Source organism: Candoia aspera, chromosome 7, assembly GCF_035149785.1.
Source record: "Candoia aspera isolate rCanAsp1 chromosome 7, rCanAsp1.hap2, whole genome shotgun sequence".
NCBI classification, from domain to species: Eukaryota; Metazoa; Chordata; class Lepidosauria; order Squamata; family Boidae; genus Candoia; species Candoia aspera.
Window position 1 is genome coordinate 1,754,391 of NC_086159.1, and position 18,704 is coordinate 1,773,094.

Sequence of the window (18,704 nt, forward strand, 5' to 3'; positions counted from 1 at the left end):
CTGGTCCCCTCCAGGCCCTCCTGGCCAGAAGACAGGTGAAAGGAAGGGGTCTGGCCTCAAGTGCCTTTAAGGCATCGCCAAACCCCATCGGCCCAGGAGTGAGATTCTTTACGGAGAGAGCCAAGCTGGGGGCGGGAGAAGACTGCAGCTGAGTTGCAGGAACACAAAGGCAACTGGGGAGCAGGACTCCCGGGGGGACGTGCAGCCCTTAAGCCCCCAAGCAGAAAGTGATGTTGCTGTGTTCAGATAACATGTTCTTCTCAACTAAGGAAACCACAGGATGGCTGAAGCTGGCAGGCGGAGCCTGATTTGATTCCCACAGGAGCCAGGATTGCAACACACCCATTTTTGCTCAGTCTGGCACATTGTACTGACCCCCCTCTTTTCAGATGACCTGAACCAGGAGGCTAAAATGCCCCTATGCCGGTTCCTGGCCAGTGTCACAGAGAAGGGCTGGAGGGGGCCCCTGTCAGCAAGACCCATTTTGCGAGACCTCACTCTGCAATTGCCAACCTCGCAACCCCTCCCTCTAAGATCCATGGCGTCCTGGTGTGGTTCTTCTGAGAAAAGGTCCACAATGCCCGGCATCAGGCGGTATCTGCAAATCTCAGTCCTGCAGTCATGCCACCCCAAAAGGAGGTGGTTCATGATTTGGGACCTCCGTAGATGCAGGATTACTGCTGTAACAGGGGGCAAAGCCTGGAGCAGGATCCTTCTGCGATGGTGATTCTGGCCTTGCTTTGGCACTGCCGGATTACCGCAGGGCCCTCTAAACGGGGCGGCCTTTGGAGATGGCCTGGAAGCTGAGGCTTTCCAGAATGGAGGGGGAGACTGGGGGGACAGTCCTGCCATGGCAGGGGGGGCCCTCTTCTACAGCCACTGCAGGGCCTCTGGTGGGGTTCCAGATGCTGTTCCGGGAGGCATCAGCCATTGGGGCCTACCTGGAACAGCACCAGGGTGGGACGTGCATCCTCCAACCCCCCCCCCCCACTTTGAAAGTTAGTGGGACGTGGAGCAAAGAGCCTTCGGACATCTCTAGCCATGGAGGCTTCCCCCAGCCCTTGGTATTTCAGAAAGCAGGAAAATCAGCCCTTTCTACCAAGCTGTTAAGTCTTCAGACTTCCCCTCATATTTTGCAAGGTTTTATATTCTCCTTCTGTTGCAGACGCCCAATGTCTCTGCCCAGGACGGTCTGTCCCGGGAGGAGGGAAGGCAAATGGCGGCCTGGAGCTCTCCTGCCACAAACAGAGCCGAAGCCAGGAGTCAAAGCAAAGAATAAAACTGAAAGAAAGATGCCCTGATGAGGGGAGGCTCCCAGAAAGGAGGCAGCAGCTCTAAAAACTGGGGGGGGGGGAGTGGCATTTTTTCCGTCCCTCAGAACCAGCCTGAGGGAGAAGCTCTTCAAGGCCTTCCCCTCGGAGGGAACCAAAATTCGGAAGAAGCAGAGAAGAGCCAAGGAGCCCAGCCGGGAGCAAACAAGGAGAAAAGAAGAGGGGGAAAAGACAGAACAGAAACAGAAAACAGAAACTAAAAAAGGAAAGGAGACATGTGACCCTGTAGAAAAATGCATATCCTGTAGCTCTGGAGACACGGACCAGAGAGATGGAATGAAGGCATCAGAAATAGAGAGGTCAGCACGAAACAAATATATTGGAGATATGGAACAGAAAGATGTGAGAATACCCTGGAATTGCACTTTGAAGAAAAGAGTGTCGAGAAAGGGCCAGTAGGAAATGGGTAGCTAACAGAGAAAATAGTTTTATTGTTGAGGTTCCTTGCTGAACTAGTTGAAAGCCTTTATAGTGTTCGATCCCGTGGTTTTTTTTCAATTCCAAGCTTTCCTTTGTTAAAAAGAAGTCTTCCCCCCCAGCCACTAAAGGGGATCGAAAACCCTCAACCAGCGGTCCAAGTTTCCAGTGCTTTGTGTTAACAACTATTGAGCTGGGTCAAGCTGGTTATTGGTGGTTCGAAACAAACACGCCAACGCCAGGACGGTCTTCGGACTGGGGCAGCTTAGAGCGTCCGGAAAGTAAAGAGAGCAGCGAAGAACTGCAGTTCGGCCCTTTTCACCAGGCCCGCCTGGCTGGTGGCGTTTTGGGGCACGCGCTGCAGGGATCAAGAAAAAGGCTTTCTGTCTCTGCTGTCCGACCAGGCAAGGACTGAGAGCCTCCTTGAATCGCAACCAGTTGGTTACGTCAGACCGAGCTCTGCAAGCTCCCAGCAGCACCCGGGAACCAGGAGAGGCTCTGCGCTAGCAAACAGAGGATCAGAGGAGATGCAAATCTATCCCCAAAGAGAGCAATCGGCACGGAAGAGGCAAAGGATCCACCGCGCAACGGATTTTCTCTACTAACTTTACCTTGCCGTTTCCCCAGGCCTTTTTGGATGTTGGGCCCAAATTGTGTGATTTTCTCTTTTTCTTTAAGGCAATGTTTCTCAGCCTTGGCAACTTTAAGCTGTATGGACCTCAAACCCCAGAATTCCCCAGCCAGCGGGAGTTGAAGGTCGTACATCTTAGAGTAGCCAAGGCTGAGATGACTGCCATAAGGAGCCTGCCTTTCCCAAGCCTTCCAGCCAAATTTTACAAAGAAAGCCCTAAGTTGCTCTCATCCTGAATCCCACCCTGCCCTGCCCTTCCCGCAAGTGCCTGTGTTTGGGGAATACTTAAAAGTTCTGCAGGGTCCAACTGGTCGTTCATTTCGGAGCCCCCCTGCTTCTTAATCCTCTACAGCAAGAAACCCGGGGCAGGGAGGTCCTTTTGCAGGAGGAGCCAGTCCTGGGAGGCACCATGTTCTGCTCTGCACCTTCCTCATCCTTCTTGTCACCTGATCAGGTTTCCCAAAGATGACCTGAAGAAAGCCAGTTTGCGTGAGTGGTTTTCTTCTTGGACTCTGTCAACGGTGTTGGGCATTTAGATCCTCTGACTGGAACAGAAGGCTCTTCGAACAGTCACTCATGCCACGGCCACCTCCTGGCTGCATTGCTGTAATGCGTTCTATGTGGGGCCGCCCCTGAAGACCATCAGGAAGCTGCAGGTAGTTCAGAATGCAGAGCCCTGGGCAGTGATGGGAGTGGCGCGTTATGCGCACATGACGCCACTGCTCCATGAGCTGCACTTGTTGCAGTTGGCTTCCAGGCGCAGCTCAAGGTGCTGCTCAACTCCTTTAAAACCCTTCTTGGCTTGGCTACCTGAATGACCACTGATCTCCGATGACCTCTGGCCACCTGGTAGAGTCAAGCAGGGTGGGTGCTTGCTCTCCAGGTCCCGCTTATCAAACAGTGTCCTCTTGCAGGAGACAGGAGGCACGCCTTGCTGGTTGCAGTGCCTGCCCTCTGGAATAATCTCCCCCGGAGAGTCACGCAGCTCCCACCCTTAGGACACTCTGGAAACTACAAAAGAATGCCCCCTCCCCCGGCCTTGGGTTAAGGTGGTTGTGTAGCCCCTTTTATTTAGTTTAGCTTTGTTTAATTTAAGATTGGGTGTTTGTTCTTCAGGCTGGCCATGTTCTTCTTTTTCTATGCATTATCTCCTTTTCTAATTTGTAAGCCATCCAGAGTCATGGAGCAGTCAAGCAGACTTGAAAAATTGGAATAAATAAATAAACAAGCAAATAAATAAATTCCATGCGGTTTTTTTGAAAGGTATCGTGGTCAGTGAGTGTTCCTCTACATGATCACTGGCAGCAGAAGAAGCCATGCGGCTTCTATCCGGTTTCCTGGCTTTGGCACTCCTAGGAAAGGTAACAAGCTGATTGGCTGGGGAAATAGCAGTTTCCTGTGTGATTCTGGGATCCAGGACACAAGGTGAGAAATGCTGACAGCCAGCTTTCTTGGGGAACGGCCCTTTCTACAAAAAGCTCCCATCCCCTGTGAAAGCCAGCTGTGGGAAAGGCGAGTCCATGGATGAGTTTTGGTTTTAGGAAGGCTGCCGGGCTGGCTGGAGGGAGGGTCAATCTACAACCTCCATCTTGTCACTTTGACTGGGTGGGAGGAGTTCTAGCTTTAGACAAGGAGGAGGAGAACAATCTGTCGCCTCTGTGCCTTTCTGAACTCTCTACCGCAGGCCCGCAATTGGGGTCTGTGCCACCCGGGGGACACATGGATTCTGCGCCCATTTTGGTGCCCGACCAGCATGGCGCCCAGGGGCACACGCCCCGGTTGCCCCAGCCTGGTTGCAGCCCTGCTCTACCTCATTCTTCCTCCTTTCCTCGCCCCAACCTTCTCCCATCACTTGCCCTTTGGGCACATCTTCCAACTCTGCCAGGTTCATCTGAAGGCGTCGTGGCCAGAATGGTGTATTTCAAGAGCCATCTCACCGTAGACCTCCTAAGAGAATTACAAGCCTGGTTGTTCCGTGTTTGATCCCCTTGCTCAGGATTCCAGACACAGCACTGGGGCTGCCCACCAAGCTGGCTTCTCCATCCGGCTGTCCGTTCCGACTCCAAGGTCCATTTCTGGGGCACGACCTGTTCGGAAGTTGATGGCTGGTGTGTTTTTGTGAAAGTGGTACAAGACTTCGAGTTGCTTTGTTTCTGAAGGAAGTTTTGTGTCTGCTATCTAAAGACAGAGCCACCTAAGTGGGAATGTTTCAGGACAGGGAGGGTCCAACTTCCACTGGTGACTCTGTACAAAAGGATGGTTATGGAAGGCGGAGCTCAGCGACTGGAAGGAGGGGCCTTCCTACCCTCCTGCACAGACCCCGGTTGTGGGGGAGGCCTTAGGTGGAAGCCAATGAAACGAGGGGTAGCGGGTGAAGCCGATTGCACAGCTTGATTCAGCAGAGCTGGAAAACCCTACTTGGATCCGTGGATAGCCCGGTTCCCGAGCTCAGGGCCACCAAGTCTCAGAGGGGGGCTACCTCCCCCAAGACCATCAGGATGGGTCTGAACTGGGCCAGCAGAGGTCAGCCAGGAAATCGCTGGCAGAGAGCAGGAGGCTTTCCTTGCTTAGCTGGTACTTTGCAGCAAGAGCTGAAAACAGTCTCCGAAGTTTTGCCGCTCTGGGGCTGGACTCTGTGCTCAAGAGCGGAGGCTGATCTCCCGGCGCCAGCCCACAGGAGAAGGTGCTGCTGGTGGGGCATAGCCGGCATTGCCGAGGGAGCTAGTAACCAGCCCGTTTTTCAGAATGATGAAATGGGAGTCAAGGGACCTCATTACGGGCTTGTGTGCCAGGAACAAGAGCCGCACGGAGCAAGCAATCCGCTTCCTTGTCTTCCCTACCCGCCCATGGAATTGCAAGGCGTGTCATCATCTCTGCTTTGCCATGAAGCAGCAGTCAGTTGGTGACCCCCACCCTCATTTCCCAGAATACCTCGAGGGATCCATTACAGTCCCCTGCAAGCCACCCTTCTGCTAGAAATGTCCTGATGGGAAATCACAGCAGTCAACCTCCAACAAATCTGGAGGACAAGGGGCTGGGGAGCAATGGTTCTTTTTTTTTTTTTTTTGCCCAATTCATATGAATTCTTTCTCTCAAAATGCACAAATCTAACCTTGCTTGCCTGATATGGAGAAAAAGGATAGATGAGAGAGGGAGAGGGGGAGGGAGCTGCTTCCTGCCTGTTGTTCCAGCAAGGTATGCTAAGGATTGAAGATATAATTCCTCTGGACACCTGTTTGGAGACACCGCTCAGAAATTCCACAATGTATTGGCTTTTATGATGTTTTATATTGTGAGCTGCCCAGAATCAAGTTGATTTGGCAATGCCTAAAATGACTCAAATCAATCAATCAATCAATCAATCAATCAATCAATAAATCAGTACTGCCTAAGCTGCTTCTGTGCTCTCCCCAGTTGCTGTGGAGCTGGAAGGCCTCCAATCCGCATTATGGTGGTTTGGCAACAGGACCGGGTCGGTGGTGCTCAGCCCAGACGACAGCCACCTCAGGCCCTGCCCGGTCTTCCCCTTGCTTCTTGCCCTTCCCCTCTGTCAGGGAGGCAAGGCCCAGTGGCTGTCCCCTGTGTGGGCAGGTCTGCCAGGGCCTGCTTCGTCCTTTTAGGGACTGTTCCCTCCTCGCTGGTCCCCGTGCCTTTCCTCTGCTTGACCAGACGTTTCAGACATGGCTGCCTTTACAAGCCCTTCTCATGTTCTGTCCCGCGCAATAACGCGGACCATTTCTTTTTTCTTTTTTCCATGTCCTGTGCCATCATTGCGCTGATGCCACAGTGATTAAAGCAAAGGAAAGCTGTTCCTTTTCTCCTTGGTTCCTCTGCGGGGCTATAGGAAATTTGTGACCAGGAGGAACCGATGGGTCAGGTTCACGGAAACGAAGGAGTAGCCTTTGCTGAAACTTTCCAGCGTTCCTGCAAAGTAGCTACGCTGCGACTTGGAACGATTAATTAATGAAGTAATTGGGAAAGTGAACCATTGCATGACAATGGGCACAACCGGCAGAGACAGGGCAGGATTTCACATGCAGCCCCTCACCATTAGCTGGACCATTGTACCAACTGTGAGGGATCTCATGAGAAGTGCAAGTCAGGACAGCATGAAGAGCAGAATCAAGGAAGCCCCGGAGCCAGGCAGCCACCGCCTGTTCTCAAGCACCAGTTGCTCATGAGACTGGAGCAGCACAGAGACCTGCCGATGGAATGAAGTGGTCAGAGGTGGTCATGGGCCATGAGAGCCAGCAAGCTGGCTTCTGTTCCTGCAAAGGACAGCAGGAAGCACATTTGGGCCATGCGTCCAGGGAGGGTTAGTCCTTGGTGCTGCCAGACCTAGCACTGATCACTGCGCCTCACGCTGGTGATTCAGGCCCCTGTGTCTAGGGACGTCAGTGGAGAGAGAAGTAGGGAGATGAGTTGGGGAGCCCTGGACCTCCTTGGGGACGGTCACCTTTTGCATGGTTTTTAACAGAAGAATGAGCAGCCACTTGCATGGTACGGATGTCTATTTCAACACTGCCGGCCATATCTCAGTTTTGCAGCCTTCCTATTTTACCACTTCCACTTGTTTTCTACTCTGTGTTTTGTTCTGGTTTTGGAAGCCAGCTATGACACTTTCTTATGACGGGATTTAATGGTGCCTCGCTGGGCCTTTGTGATAACCATGCTCCACGGCCACCTCTGCGGTACCCAAGAATAGGGCTAGTTTTGTGAAATGCATCCCCTAGGGAGAGGCTCTTCAACCACGCTGGGGTCCTTGCGCAGGTGCCTGGAGAGACCTCAGAGAGAGCAGGAATCGCGGCGGGAACTCGGGAAAGAGTACCGGGGGATTTCAACGTACAGACAGACAGACTTGTACACCATTTATGCTATTTTCAGAGCAAGAAACATTATGTAACATGCAGAGAAGCAGCAGGACAGAGCCAACGAAAGGCCTTAAAGGCCGGAGATAAGACAAAGAGAAGCACGTGGTTCAATCTAAGCCATGCCTTTGCCATTCATGATCCTCTCCAGATCTTTCTATCCTTGAAGACCATCTTGGCTTCTGCCACGTCCACACTTCATTTCCTATACTAGCACTCGTTCTTTGACTGTGGTTCCAATTCCTCATCTGAATTCTATCTTAGTTAGCGCTTGTCTTTGCTCTGGGGCAGTAGAACATAGGCCAGGAGAAGGGTATGGCACCTGCTTGCAGGCTCCTTGACAACCTTAATCAGTCAGGGTGGAACACAGAGGGCTGGAGGCATTGCGTGTTCGTAAGGATGCAAGGTCCAGCTTCTCGTGGTATTACAACTCCGCAAGTTTTTTTTCTCATGGAAATGACTTGAGAAAGTACTTCTACCAAAGTTCATGCACCACTTTGATGCTTCTGAAGGACACAAACACATGAGGTTCAGCGACCCCTCCCCCCAAGATGAATACTATGCTACCTTCCAGCAGCTGAGAATCTTCCGCAGGGCCCCCTTCACCTCCTTGTTGCGGAGGCTGTAGATCAAGGGGTTCAGCATGGGGGTGACGATGCAAAAGGTTGTGGAGATCAGAGTGTCAGTCTCCAGGGAGTAGCCAGCACTGGGCTGGTTGTAGTTTACAAAGGCATTTCCAAGGCAGACAATTACAACACCAATGTGTGAAGCGCAGGTGGAGAAGGCTTTCGGCCTGCCCGTGTTGGATGGAATCCGCAGAATGGAGGCCAAAATGTAGAAATAGGACAGGATGATGAAGAGGAAGGGGACAAGGCCCACAAAGATGCTGGTGATGTGAGTGGCCAACTCGTTGACTGAGGTATCGCTGCAGGCAATTTTCAGCAAAGGGGGGACATCACAAAAGATGTGAGGAAGCTGGTGGTTTCCACAGAACTCCAACCTGGAAGCCAGAGCAGTATAGATAGCTGAGTTCAGGAAGCCCCAGAGCCAAACGGCCACAGACAGCTGGAGGCACAGCTTGCTCCTCATCAGGTGGGCATAGTGCAAAGGCTGGCAGATGGCAGCATAGCGGTCATAGGCCATGACAGCCAGCAGTGCTGGCTCACATCCCGCAAAGCCAATCAGGAAGAATGCTTGTGCCAGGCATTGGTTGTAAGAGATGGTGTGCTGCTGGTATAGGAAGTTCACCAGGATTTTTGGTACCACCACAGAGCAGAGGCAAATATCCAGGCAGGAGAGCTGGCTGAGGAAAAAGTACATGGGGGTGTGAAGGCGGGAATCCAGGAGAACCAGGGTTAGGATCATGAAATTGCCTGTCAGTGTGGCCAAATAGGCAGCAAGGAGAACCAAGAAGAGGTAGACCTGGTGGCTTAGGAGTCTGGAGAATGCCAGGAAGACAAATTCTCTCCCCTGCGTTTCGTTGTGGGAATTCATGAGGAAGGACAGGGAGAGCTGGAAAGAGAGAAATGGACATGTGAAGAAAGCAAAAAGTGCCCATGGACCTTGGAAAATGCACAGAAGAAGCAAAATGACAAGGTCATTATTTGAGGACTCAGACTCTGGAAGTGTGGAGGATGAAATTTCAGAGATCTCTTCTGGCCAAAGAAGAATTAGATCAGCTGCAGGGCAAGATGAGTTAGATTGGGGACGTAGAGCAGGGGGAGCAGAGCTTAATTCCCTCCATGCATTCCTGGGACATTGGGCATGCTGGGAATTTCTGAGGAACATCCCTTCCAAGCTTGGCATCAGAGCCATATTCCATATGGAGGACAAGTGGCTTATCGGGGAAGATGCCACAGTATCGAGTACAGAAAGTCTGCGGAGGACGCAGCAGTCCTTCAGCGCTGCCTTCTCCAACCCCCTGGGTCCTGAAGGTGACATTATGACTCTCTAAGCTGCAAAAAAGGTTTTTATTTCAGCCCCCCAGGAACTCACTGGCCTAGAGAAGGACATGCTAATGGGACATCTTTGATTTTCCAATGGGTCCTACCCCTTTCCCAGGCAAGTGATCTGATTCCAAAGGGCACTAACAGTCCATGGGAAATGCTGCTGAAAAGGCTGTGAAGATCCTCCAAGTTAAAGATGTGTCTATCCATTTCCTATGCTGTACAATTTCAATTTCTTACGTCTTTAAAGCACGTTGTTAAAGCCAAGGGCAGAACGAAAAAGACCAGCTGAATCAAAGGCACCTTGGATGGCTGTCGCATTTCCTCCAATTCAGACTTCTTTGCCCTTCCTTATTTCACTAAGGGCCCTCCATTCTATCAGCAAATGTGGAGCAGGATCCAGCCTAAATCATCGCTTTGGGCGTCCTGTGAATCTCCAAGGGGACTCCAAGAAAATGCTTGATGTGCTCTGGGCTTCAGCACAGGATAAGCCTGCCCCCCCTTGTCCTTGAGAGCCAGAAAGGTTTTGTCGGCCATATCCCACCTCCTCTAAAGGAAGGTCAATTTAAATTTGGAATCAGGGCAGCATATGGTGTTTGCTGAGCTTATCCAAACCAGAGGCCTTGCTAGGAATAGGTTTAATAATGTCACACATTTCTACTGTCCTGCTGGATTCCAGAAAGCGATTGATACGTGGAGATTGGACAAAGGGACGTTGGGATCAGAATGACAAAGGGCTGCTTTTGCTTGTAGAGGTGCGTCTGCACAGCTGTCTTTCCTAGTGAATGGAGACAATGGGGTGAGGGTGCCCCTTTCAAGACGCCTCTTGCAAACCCAAGAGCAACACCCTCCTCTTCATGTTCCTCACCCAATATTCGGCTGAGACACGTCACCTCTGAACATGGAATTGCCACCTTGCTGCCATGGCTAGCAGCAATATGCGATCCATAGTTGACTTACACTGCATGACGATGTTCTTGGTTTGAGGGTCTTGAAACTTGATCCCTCAGTTCCCTTGCCTGTCATAACAAAAGGAGCTGGAAAATGTATCTGTAAGTTTCCAGTTCCCAGCTTCGATCCAGGGAGCTGCTGTGTCCAATCAAAGCCCATCTCTGAAGCAGCACATAGTCCTACAAAGGATGGGAAAGGCTGGCTTGTCAGTGGTTGCAAACTGTGGTCTGTTGTGAGTCTCAGGCAGCGGAAGGCCTGTGCCAGTCCCGAGATTCCCTAGGTGGAGTTTCCCGGGTTGAGTCTGGCATTCCTGGTCCCTCCCTCCTAAAGCTAAAAATCTTCTTACAGTGCCACCCCAGAAAGAATGGGAGGAGAATCCTTGATGGACCAGAAAGCAACTCACCTGTGCTGCTTATCTCACCTGCTGAAGACCAGCTGAGCACCCTCTCCCCAGGTTCTCCCACAGTCGGGTTCAGGTACAACGAGAGGAGAGGTGTCTCGGCCAACCGCCTGCCCACAGAGCAGGAAGCTCATTCTTACCGTAGGACCGAGGCTGCCAGTTGCTGGCATTATCCGTGGCAGGCGGTGCTCATTGGGTGAAGCGTGCCTTGGCGTGGGGGCCCTGAGTGTAGTCCTGCCCTGGGCTCTGCGGGGAGTAAAGCCGGAGGCAGGCAGAGGGATCCTCCGGCGCAAGTCTGACTCATGTGGGGCTTGTTAGCAGGCACAGGAGAGTTTTCTCAGGGGTGGGAGGAAGGAAGAGGGCAAAGCAGGACAATCTTTTCCAGATCTGAAACGTAGCCAGGCAGGGAGAGAAATCTGAAATCAGTTATCCCGTTTGCTTTTAGCAGGCATTCTAGAAATGAATCCAAGAGCATTTAAAAAAAAAAGCCAGGGCATTTTAAGAGTCTCCCTCCCTCCTTCCTTTCCTGGTAGACTGTAACCCCATTCAGGGTTAGCAATAGGAAGGCCCAGATCCGGAGAGCCCTAAACCCCACAGCCTGGATTGCCGTCGCTAAGCAATGTGGCCACGTGATGTCGCATTTTATGACCACCTCAGCAACAACAATCCCCGTCCCAATTGCTGTTGTAACTCAAGGACTCCCTGTAACCCCATTCAGGGTTAGCAATAGAAAGGCCCAGATCCGGGGACCCCTAAACCCCGCAGCCGCTCAGTCTTGTCAGGGTCGAGCTGACGCCTGTTCTTCCCCGTCCAGTCGCATCTACCCTCCAGCCGCTGGGGAAGTCCTCCACAACACCCCTTGGACGAGGGGCAGAGATGCACGGCTGAGTGTCATCAGCGTACTAAGAACGCTTGACCCCGTGCCAAGAGATGACTTCCTGCAGATGTCAAATAGGAGCAGGCAGAGTCCAGCGTAGCAGGGGCCTATGGCTAGACCTCTCTTCCCTACCGACATGAACTGCGACTGGCCTTGCGGGAAGGAGGACCGGTGAGGAGCCGTGTCTCCCACTCCCAGCCTGCTCAGCCAGCCCAGAAGAATGCCACGAACACTGGTCTTCAGAGCTCTTGACAGATCAAGGAAGGCCAGGATGGATACATCACTCCCATCCTGAACCTGTGAGAAATCGTCTACAAGTGTGTTCATTGCTTTCTCAGGACTATATTCTACTCTGAAAACCAGCAGTGACATGTCTAGACAATCTGCTTCCTCCAGGGCCCTCTGAAGCTGTCGGCTTAATACCTTCCCAACTACCTTTCCCAGAAAGAGAAAGTTGGAGACTGGACAAAAATTCTCCAGCACTGCTGGGTCCAATGATGGCTTCCTGCAAACACGGCACCCCACTGCCTCCTTCAAGACACGTGGAACCGCCCCTCCCACAGAGAAGCACCTCCCACCCCTCGGATCCAGGACCAACACAGCCAGAGTCTGACTGGGTCACTTGCATAAATGGCATCCTTACACAAGATCTAGTCAGGAATTTTGGTTCCCCTGGAGGGAATATTTTATTTAAGGCTTTTGAGGCCTTTGCCCTTGCACCTGGAGGAAAATCTTCCCAAACATCTCAGAGTTCAGAAACTTGGGGAGGTGCAGGGAAGATAATGAAAAAGTGGTGACTGCCCGCGGTTGTGTGCCCATCTTCCTGTCTTAGGTCGAAGTTCTGAGAGCCTGCAGTTGCTGTTCCGCCAAGGGTGCCACCGATGCGGATGAGAGAGATGCCTCCTGCTATCCAAACACGCCAACAATCCCAGTCCACCCATCACAAGAAATGCCAGGTGTACGATTGTTGGCCAAAACTTCCCCTTTTTATAGAAGTAGCAGACGATTGTAAGTTCTTTCACCTTAACCTAAAGAAAGGGGTTCACAGGGCAATATCAGGCTCTCTAGCAGCTTCCTGCTCCTTAGACTTGGCATCATTTGATGGAACTTCATACCCCAACTTGTCAGTCCAAAGGAGTGGAGTCGCTAAACTAGATAACTAATCTTTGGAAAGAAAACAGGCCATGGTTGCAATTCATACTTTATTGAGATATAGATATAGATAGTAATTTTATTAAAGATTACAACAATAGAAACTAATACAACTAAAAAAATAGAAAAAATAGAAAATGCAGAAAAGAAGAGAAGAGGAAGAATAAAAAATAGAAGAGAAAGAAAAATAAGAATATAGTAAAGAAAAAGAAATGTATATAACGAAATGACTTCCCCTTCATTACAACAAGTATAAACAATTTGAGTAACTATCAGCTTCTCTTAAAATACAACACATGATCTCTTTTTCCCATATCCCATCTGTTCCGGGGGAAAAAGGCCAGACTGAAGACGACTCCAGGAAAAGCAGAGCCGAGGACTGCGGCAGAATGAAGAGACAGTGAGTCGACTGGCTCTTCGTGATGCCTCTCTGGACAAGGAGAGGACTTGAGCTCATCCACAAGTGCTCCAGGCAGCTGCTCCTCGTGAGGAGACTGCAAGACAGTGGTCTCTGGCAGGTTTAGAGCCCTGGGAGATGAGGGAGTAGCCATCTTTTTGCTCAAAGTGTGGTCGGTGCCTTCGACAGGGCCCTAAGCTCGCATCCTTCCTTTCCCAATCACCTTTGGAAATTGCTTGTTAACTGCTTTTCAGCTATTAGGAAACTTTGGATCAAAAGATTTTTACAGCACTGGGCCAGTTTCCTTCATTCCTTAACAAAAGAACTTTTAAATACGAGTTAACGACTTAAAAAAATTTTGAACATAATTTATTGCATTCTGAATAGTGAATAATCATTTCTTCAAGAAAAAAATACAAATAAAGCATTGGGTGGGGAATGGCAAGAGGAAAACCCTCCATGCTCACATCTACCTCTTCCCTGTGTTCTCTACAGTCCATTGGTTTAATGTCCTTTGGATGAAGCAGACAAGCAATTTCTTGGTCTCAGAATAGTTCCTAAAACGTAATTACACCAGGAACCTTAGTTTAAGAGGCACTCCTGGAGGTTTCGGGACATCTGTGCATCCTGCGCCCTTCAGCAGCTTTCTGAAATCTCTAACTCAGCATCGTCCAGTCAGGATTCAACTCCCTTGTTCCCAGGCAGCTCATGGGCCAGTTTTTTTTAACGCTTTGCAGGCTCATAAGGTCTCTCAGAGAATGGCTGCATTGGTCTGCACGTAGAACACCTTGCCCAAGGTTTCACCCTCAGTCTTCAGAAGATATGAAAACGGAGTTCCTAAAACTGTTTATTCCTGGCTAGAATCTCTTACTAACTCAGAAAGTGTATTCTTTGCAAAACTGCAATGGTTGTCTCAATTCATGCTCTATTTCTAGATTTGAAATTAGGCAACAGAAAAGAGCAGAAAGCAGCCCCAGATCTGATTTGTGGTGCCCTGCAATTTTATGCTCCTTGGAGAGAAGTGGAGCAAACCTGGCCCCAAAGGCCATTCCCTCCCTTTGCACCTGCCTGTAATGATTGCCCAACCCAAATACTCAGACTCACAAGAGGTTGCTAAATGAAATCTGATTTATTAGGGAACTTAGGACAAATACAGAGAAAGCTGAGAATGAGCAAAAGCGCGCCAAATACAAACTTAAAACCCTCGGTGCAAACGTACCCCGCCTCCCTGCCAACAGCCCCGCCCGTCCCAGGTGCTGGCAACCATCAGAACTGCTAGCCTGGGAAAGTAACCTTGAACACAACAGATAACCCAAACACATTCCAAAAGCAGAGCCAAGAGATAAATCCTCCCATCCTCCCGTGAAAGATGAAACACGCATCCAGCTAATGACATGCGAAATGTTACGATGTATCAAAGACATTGAAATGGCGAACATGACACTGCCCCATGGCCCAAACCTGCCCTGGCAAAGAGCATTTTCCTCACTATCCCAATGTCACCCAGCGGCACCTCAAGGGGGGGAAATTCTGATGTGCTTCCCCCTGCCTTCTGCTATGGTGCGGCTAGGTGACCCATGACAAATGGCATCTCATGGGCACCAATTCCACCCCACAAACAAGATGGGCTCATGTTGGAAGAAGGAAGCCTGTTTCTCTCTGGTGAAAGACTCGAGGAAGGCAGTGCGGCTAGAAGCCATGGATTGTGTCCATCGAACAAAGATGTGCCACTTTTCCCTGGAGCTTCACAAGAAAAAGGAAGAACTGGTCTCTTGGAGTGCCAAGAAGGCTTTCCAACCTTAGAGAAGAAGTCTATATCCTCCTGTTGCCGTCCAGGACCTTCCGCAAGGCCCCCTTCACCTCCTTGTTGCGGAGGCTGTAGATCAGGGGGTTCAACATCGGGGTGACAATGCAATGCACTGTGGAAATCAGGGTGTCAATCTCCAGGGAGTAGCCAGAGCTTGGCCGGTTGTAGTTTAAGATTCCATTTCCAAAGTAAAGGATGACCACCAACATGTGAGAAGAGCAGGTGGAAAAAGCTTTCTGTCTGCCCGAGTTGCAGCGGATGCGCAGGATGGATGCAAGGATGTAGAAGTAGGAGATGACAATGAAAAGGAAAGGGGTCAGTCCCACAAATAGGGTGGCTATATGCGTTGTTATCTGGTTGGCATATATGTCACTACAGGCGATTTTCAGCAGTGGTGGGAGGTCACAGAAGATGTGATGGATCTGATTGTCTCCACAGAAACGTAACTTGGAGGCCAAGGCTGTGTGCACTGCTGAATTCAGGAAGCCCCAGATCCAGATGAAAATGGCCGCTTGCATGCAAACATGTGGGCTCATGATGTGAGAATAGCGCAACGGTTGACAGATGGCAGCATAGCGGTCATACGCCATGATGGCCAGCAACCAGCATTCTGAGCCAGAGAAGGCCATCAGGAAGAACATCTGGGCAAAGCAGTGGTTGTAGGAAATGCTGTGCCTTTGGAGAAGGAGATTTGAAAGGATCTTGGGGACTGTGACTGTTGAGTAGCAGACATCCAAGCAGGATAAGTGGCTGAGGAAAAAATACATGGGACTGTGAAGGAAGGAAGTGAACAGGATGAGGGTGATTATTGTGATGTTACCCAGAATGGTGACCAGATAGATGGCAAGGAACACCAAGATGAGGTAGATCTGACCATGTGTGATGCTGGAGAAACCCAGAAATACAAATTCTGTAGCAAGAGTCTGATTGCTGACATCCATGGCAATGCAGGGATTGTGTGTAGCAAAGACGTTTAAGTAGAGGAAAAAATCACTGAACGAGACTTTCTTACCTTCACATATACCTCAGATGCACAAAGCAAATGAGACACTTGTCTCTTCAGATTTTGTAGTGGATGAAGCAATCCACAAAATCAAACCATTGCACTTGATTGATTGATTGATTCATTGATTGATTCATTCATTACGTGCCATCAAGTTGTTGTCTACTCTTAGTGAACATACACATAGATTTTCCCCATGTTGCACTTAATACCATAAGTTGCACTTGAAGTTCCCAGAGTCATAAAGTATTACTTTTGCTCTTATAAGTTGAAGGCTTTCAACAAATCTGTGGTGTTGGGTAAGGATGGACACTTGTTTAAGTTGGGATTTTTTGTAATTTGGGAGTGACTTGTCCTTCTGATCAAAAACAAAACTCAAAAACAACAATAAGTGGAAGCAGTATCACCTAAGAGGAGGAAAGGAGGAAACACAATGTTATTACCATTTTTTAGGAAACAAAAATTTAGAACTACCAAAGATCAAACCACAGAAGATGGGGCTAAGGTTTGGGTTAGAACGATCTCACAACTGTTCAGGACAGATCAAACTATAGAAATCTTTGCTGCTAGATTATCCATTCTCAGCTCTGCAAAGCCCCTGGAGCAATTCTCCCAACCTTTCTAATTACAAAGGCCCCTGATGGCTTTAGAGAACATCTGAAAAGTCCACATTCAGATCTTCATTTATAAGAATAGAGGAAGCATGCTTTAGATGTTCCATAAAACAACTCTGTGACCCTGGGATTATAAAAAGCTCCAAGGCTCTCCAAAACCAAGGACATCCTTCCGTTTGATATCCCATGGTTTTGCAGTAGAACGTGAACCTGAAGCTCAAGGATGATCTGTGATCTTCAGAAGGTTGTGGATCATCACCAGTCTGGAAGGAGAAAGGAGCTCTGTGCTGGAACTGACATAACAGGTAGGACCTGCTTTCAGATTAACTATTTCCTGGGCTCCCATGATCAGTTGGTCACAAATGAACAAAGTGGGTTGCATGACAGATTAGGACTATGCAACTGAAAAGAGCTGGCTTTGTATGCATGGTGACCCAGGAATCCTTCCCCCCACCCCAGATGAACACCCCAGCACATTCAGAAAAGTGCTTGAGCTGGCAAAATTGGGAAAAGTCTGTTTTAAGAGATCCTCTGCACCCAGATCTGGATTGCGTACTCATCAAAATCAATATAGATATTGCTATCTGCTGTAGCTACTCATTAAAGATCATTATGCCCTCCTGGTAGACCTACATTTCCAGAAGTTCCTATATTCCATCCTGGGCTTTTCTACGCATGGGTCTGGGAAGCTGTACTCCATAGTCCAATTTAGATCGCCTCGTTGAGTGTTAGCAGAAGTCCAGACCCAACTGAGCTTGGCCAAAGCTCAGAACATAGGGCTAGGTTAGGACTTGGATGGAGTACCACTTGGGACCTCCAAATATGATTGCTGGAGTGGAAAGTCAAGGAAGATCTTGGTAGAAGGCTATGGCAGAATGCTCTACCAGAGACCATGGTGGAAAGGTGGATGTGGAAGAGAGGAGTTATGAGGAAGAGGCGTGAAACTGTGAACGCTAATGGTCCAATCTCCTTTTAGAAACTACGACACTTCTATGTTCAGAACAACATTATGGTCCCCGCGTTTAAAACATGGTATCTCAGAGCTGGGAAAAGAACAGGAGAGGACAAGGAAAATTATAAATGAGCTCAAATCCCAGCCCTGGAAAGAGAGTTAGAAGAGACAAGATCGATCAGGAGCCCCTTCCAACAGTTTTTCATGTCCTGGTCACCGCATGATTGGATTACTGCAGTGTGCTCTAAATGGGGCTGCCCTTGAAGACCACCTGGAACCTACGGTACATCTGGTCCAAAATGCAGTGGTGCGACCAGTAACAGGTGCCTCTCATGCCCATGGGTCACCACTGCTATGCAAGCTGCATTGGCTGCCAGTCAGCTTCTAAGTACAATTCAAGGTCTGATTATTACTTATAAAGGAATAACTAGTAATAAAGTAATTACTTATAAACCCTAACATGCCAGGAGCCATGTGGGGAGGTGGGGAAGGTACTTGCAGAGCCACTGACCTGGGGGCCTGGGCTGCTGGTGCCTTGCTCCAGATGTGCTCATGAAGCTCACCTCTGCACTGCTCCTTCTCTGTCACCCGGATGGGCTCCCCCTCCACGGAAGCTGCCAGTGCGTCTTATCAAGGCTTCCTGAAGCCATCTTTCAGAACTGGTATGGCCTGCGCTCTGGTCCCCTCCAGGCCCTCCTGGCCAGAAGACAGGTGAAAGGAAGGGGTCTGGCCTCAAGTGCCTTTAAGGCATCGCCAAACCCCATCGGCCCAGGAGTGAGATTCTTTACGGAGAGAGCCAAGCTGGGGGCGGGAGAAGACTGCAGCTGCGTTGCAGGAACACAAAGGCAACTGGGGAGCAGGACTCCCGGGGGGACGTGCAGCCCTTAAGCCCCCAAGCAGAAAGTGATGTTGCTGTGTTCAGATAACACGTTCTTCTCAACTAAGGAAACCACGGGATGGCTGAAGTTGGCAGGCGGAGCCTGATTTGATTCCCACAGGAGCCAGGATTGCAACACACCCATTTTTGCTCAGTCTGGCACATTGTACTGACCCCCCTCTTTTCAGATGACCTGAACCAGGAGGCTAAAATGCCCCTATGCCGGTTCCTGGCCAGTGTCACAGAGAAGGGCTGGAGGGGGCCCCTGTCAGCAAGACCCATTTTGCGAGACCTCACTCTGCAATTGCCAACCTCGCAACCCCTCCCTCTAAGATCCATGGCGTCCTGGTGTGGTTCTTCTGAGAAAAGGTCCACAATGCCCGGCATCAGGCGGTATCTGCAAATCTCAGTCCTGCAGTCATGCCACCCCAAAAGGAGGTGGTTCATGATTTGGGACCTCCGTAGATGCAGGATTACTGCT

The 18,704-nt window shown here is 50.0% G+C and overlaps 2 protein-coding genes across 2 annotated transcripts; both read right to left on the reverse strand.

Annotated features, from left to right (window-relative positions):
• Positions 1 to 2,013: 2,013 nt before the first annotated feature.
• LOC134501158 (olfactory receptor 5V1-like) lies at positions 2,014 to 8,741 on the reverse strand. Its single transcript, XM_063308766.1, has 2 exons — positions 7,815 to 8,741; positions 2,014 to 2,106 (listed from the first exon to the last, which is right to left on the reverse strand). Exons 1-2 carry the CDS (start codon positions 8,739 to 8,741, stop codon positions 2,014 to 2,016), a joined length of 1,020 nt encoding a protein of 339 aa, XP_063164836.1.
• Positions 8,742 to 12,111: 3,370 nt separating this feature from the next.
• Positions 12,112 to 15,718, reverse strand: LOC134501161 (olfactory receptor 5V1-like). The gene is made up of 2 exons (XM_063308767.1): positions 14,810 to 15,718; positions 12,112 to 12,153 (listed from the first exon to the last, which is right to left on the reverse strand). The coding sequence occupies exons 1-2, from the start codon at positions 15,716 to 15,718 to the stop codon at positions 12,112 to 12,114; spliced, it is 951 nt and encodes a 316-aa protein (XP_063164837.1).
• Positions 15,719 to 18,704: the final 2,986 nt, after the last annotated feature.

Coding starts and splice junctions, on each gene's coding strand:
- LOC134501158 (XM_063308766.1), bottom strand. CDS start 8,741: ATGAATTCCCACAACGAAACGCAGGGGAGAGAATTTGTCTTCCTGGCA. Junction 2,107..7,814: donor AGATTCTCAGCTGCTGGAAG/GTAGCATAGTAT, acceptor TGATCCCTGCAG/CGCGTGCCCCAAAACGCCAC.
- LOC134501161 (XM_063308767.1), bottom strand. CDS start 15,718: ATGGATGTCAGCAATCAGACTCTTGCTACAGAATTTGTATTTCTGGGT. Junction 12,154..14,809: donor TGAAGGGGGCCTTGCGGAAG/GTCCTGGACGGC, acceptor ATGTTTGGGAAG/ATTTTCCTCCAGGTGCAAGG.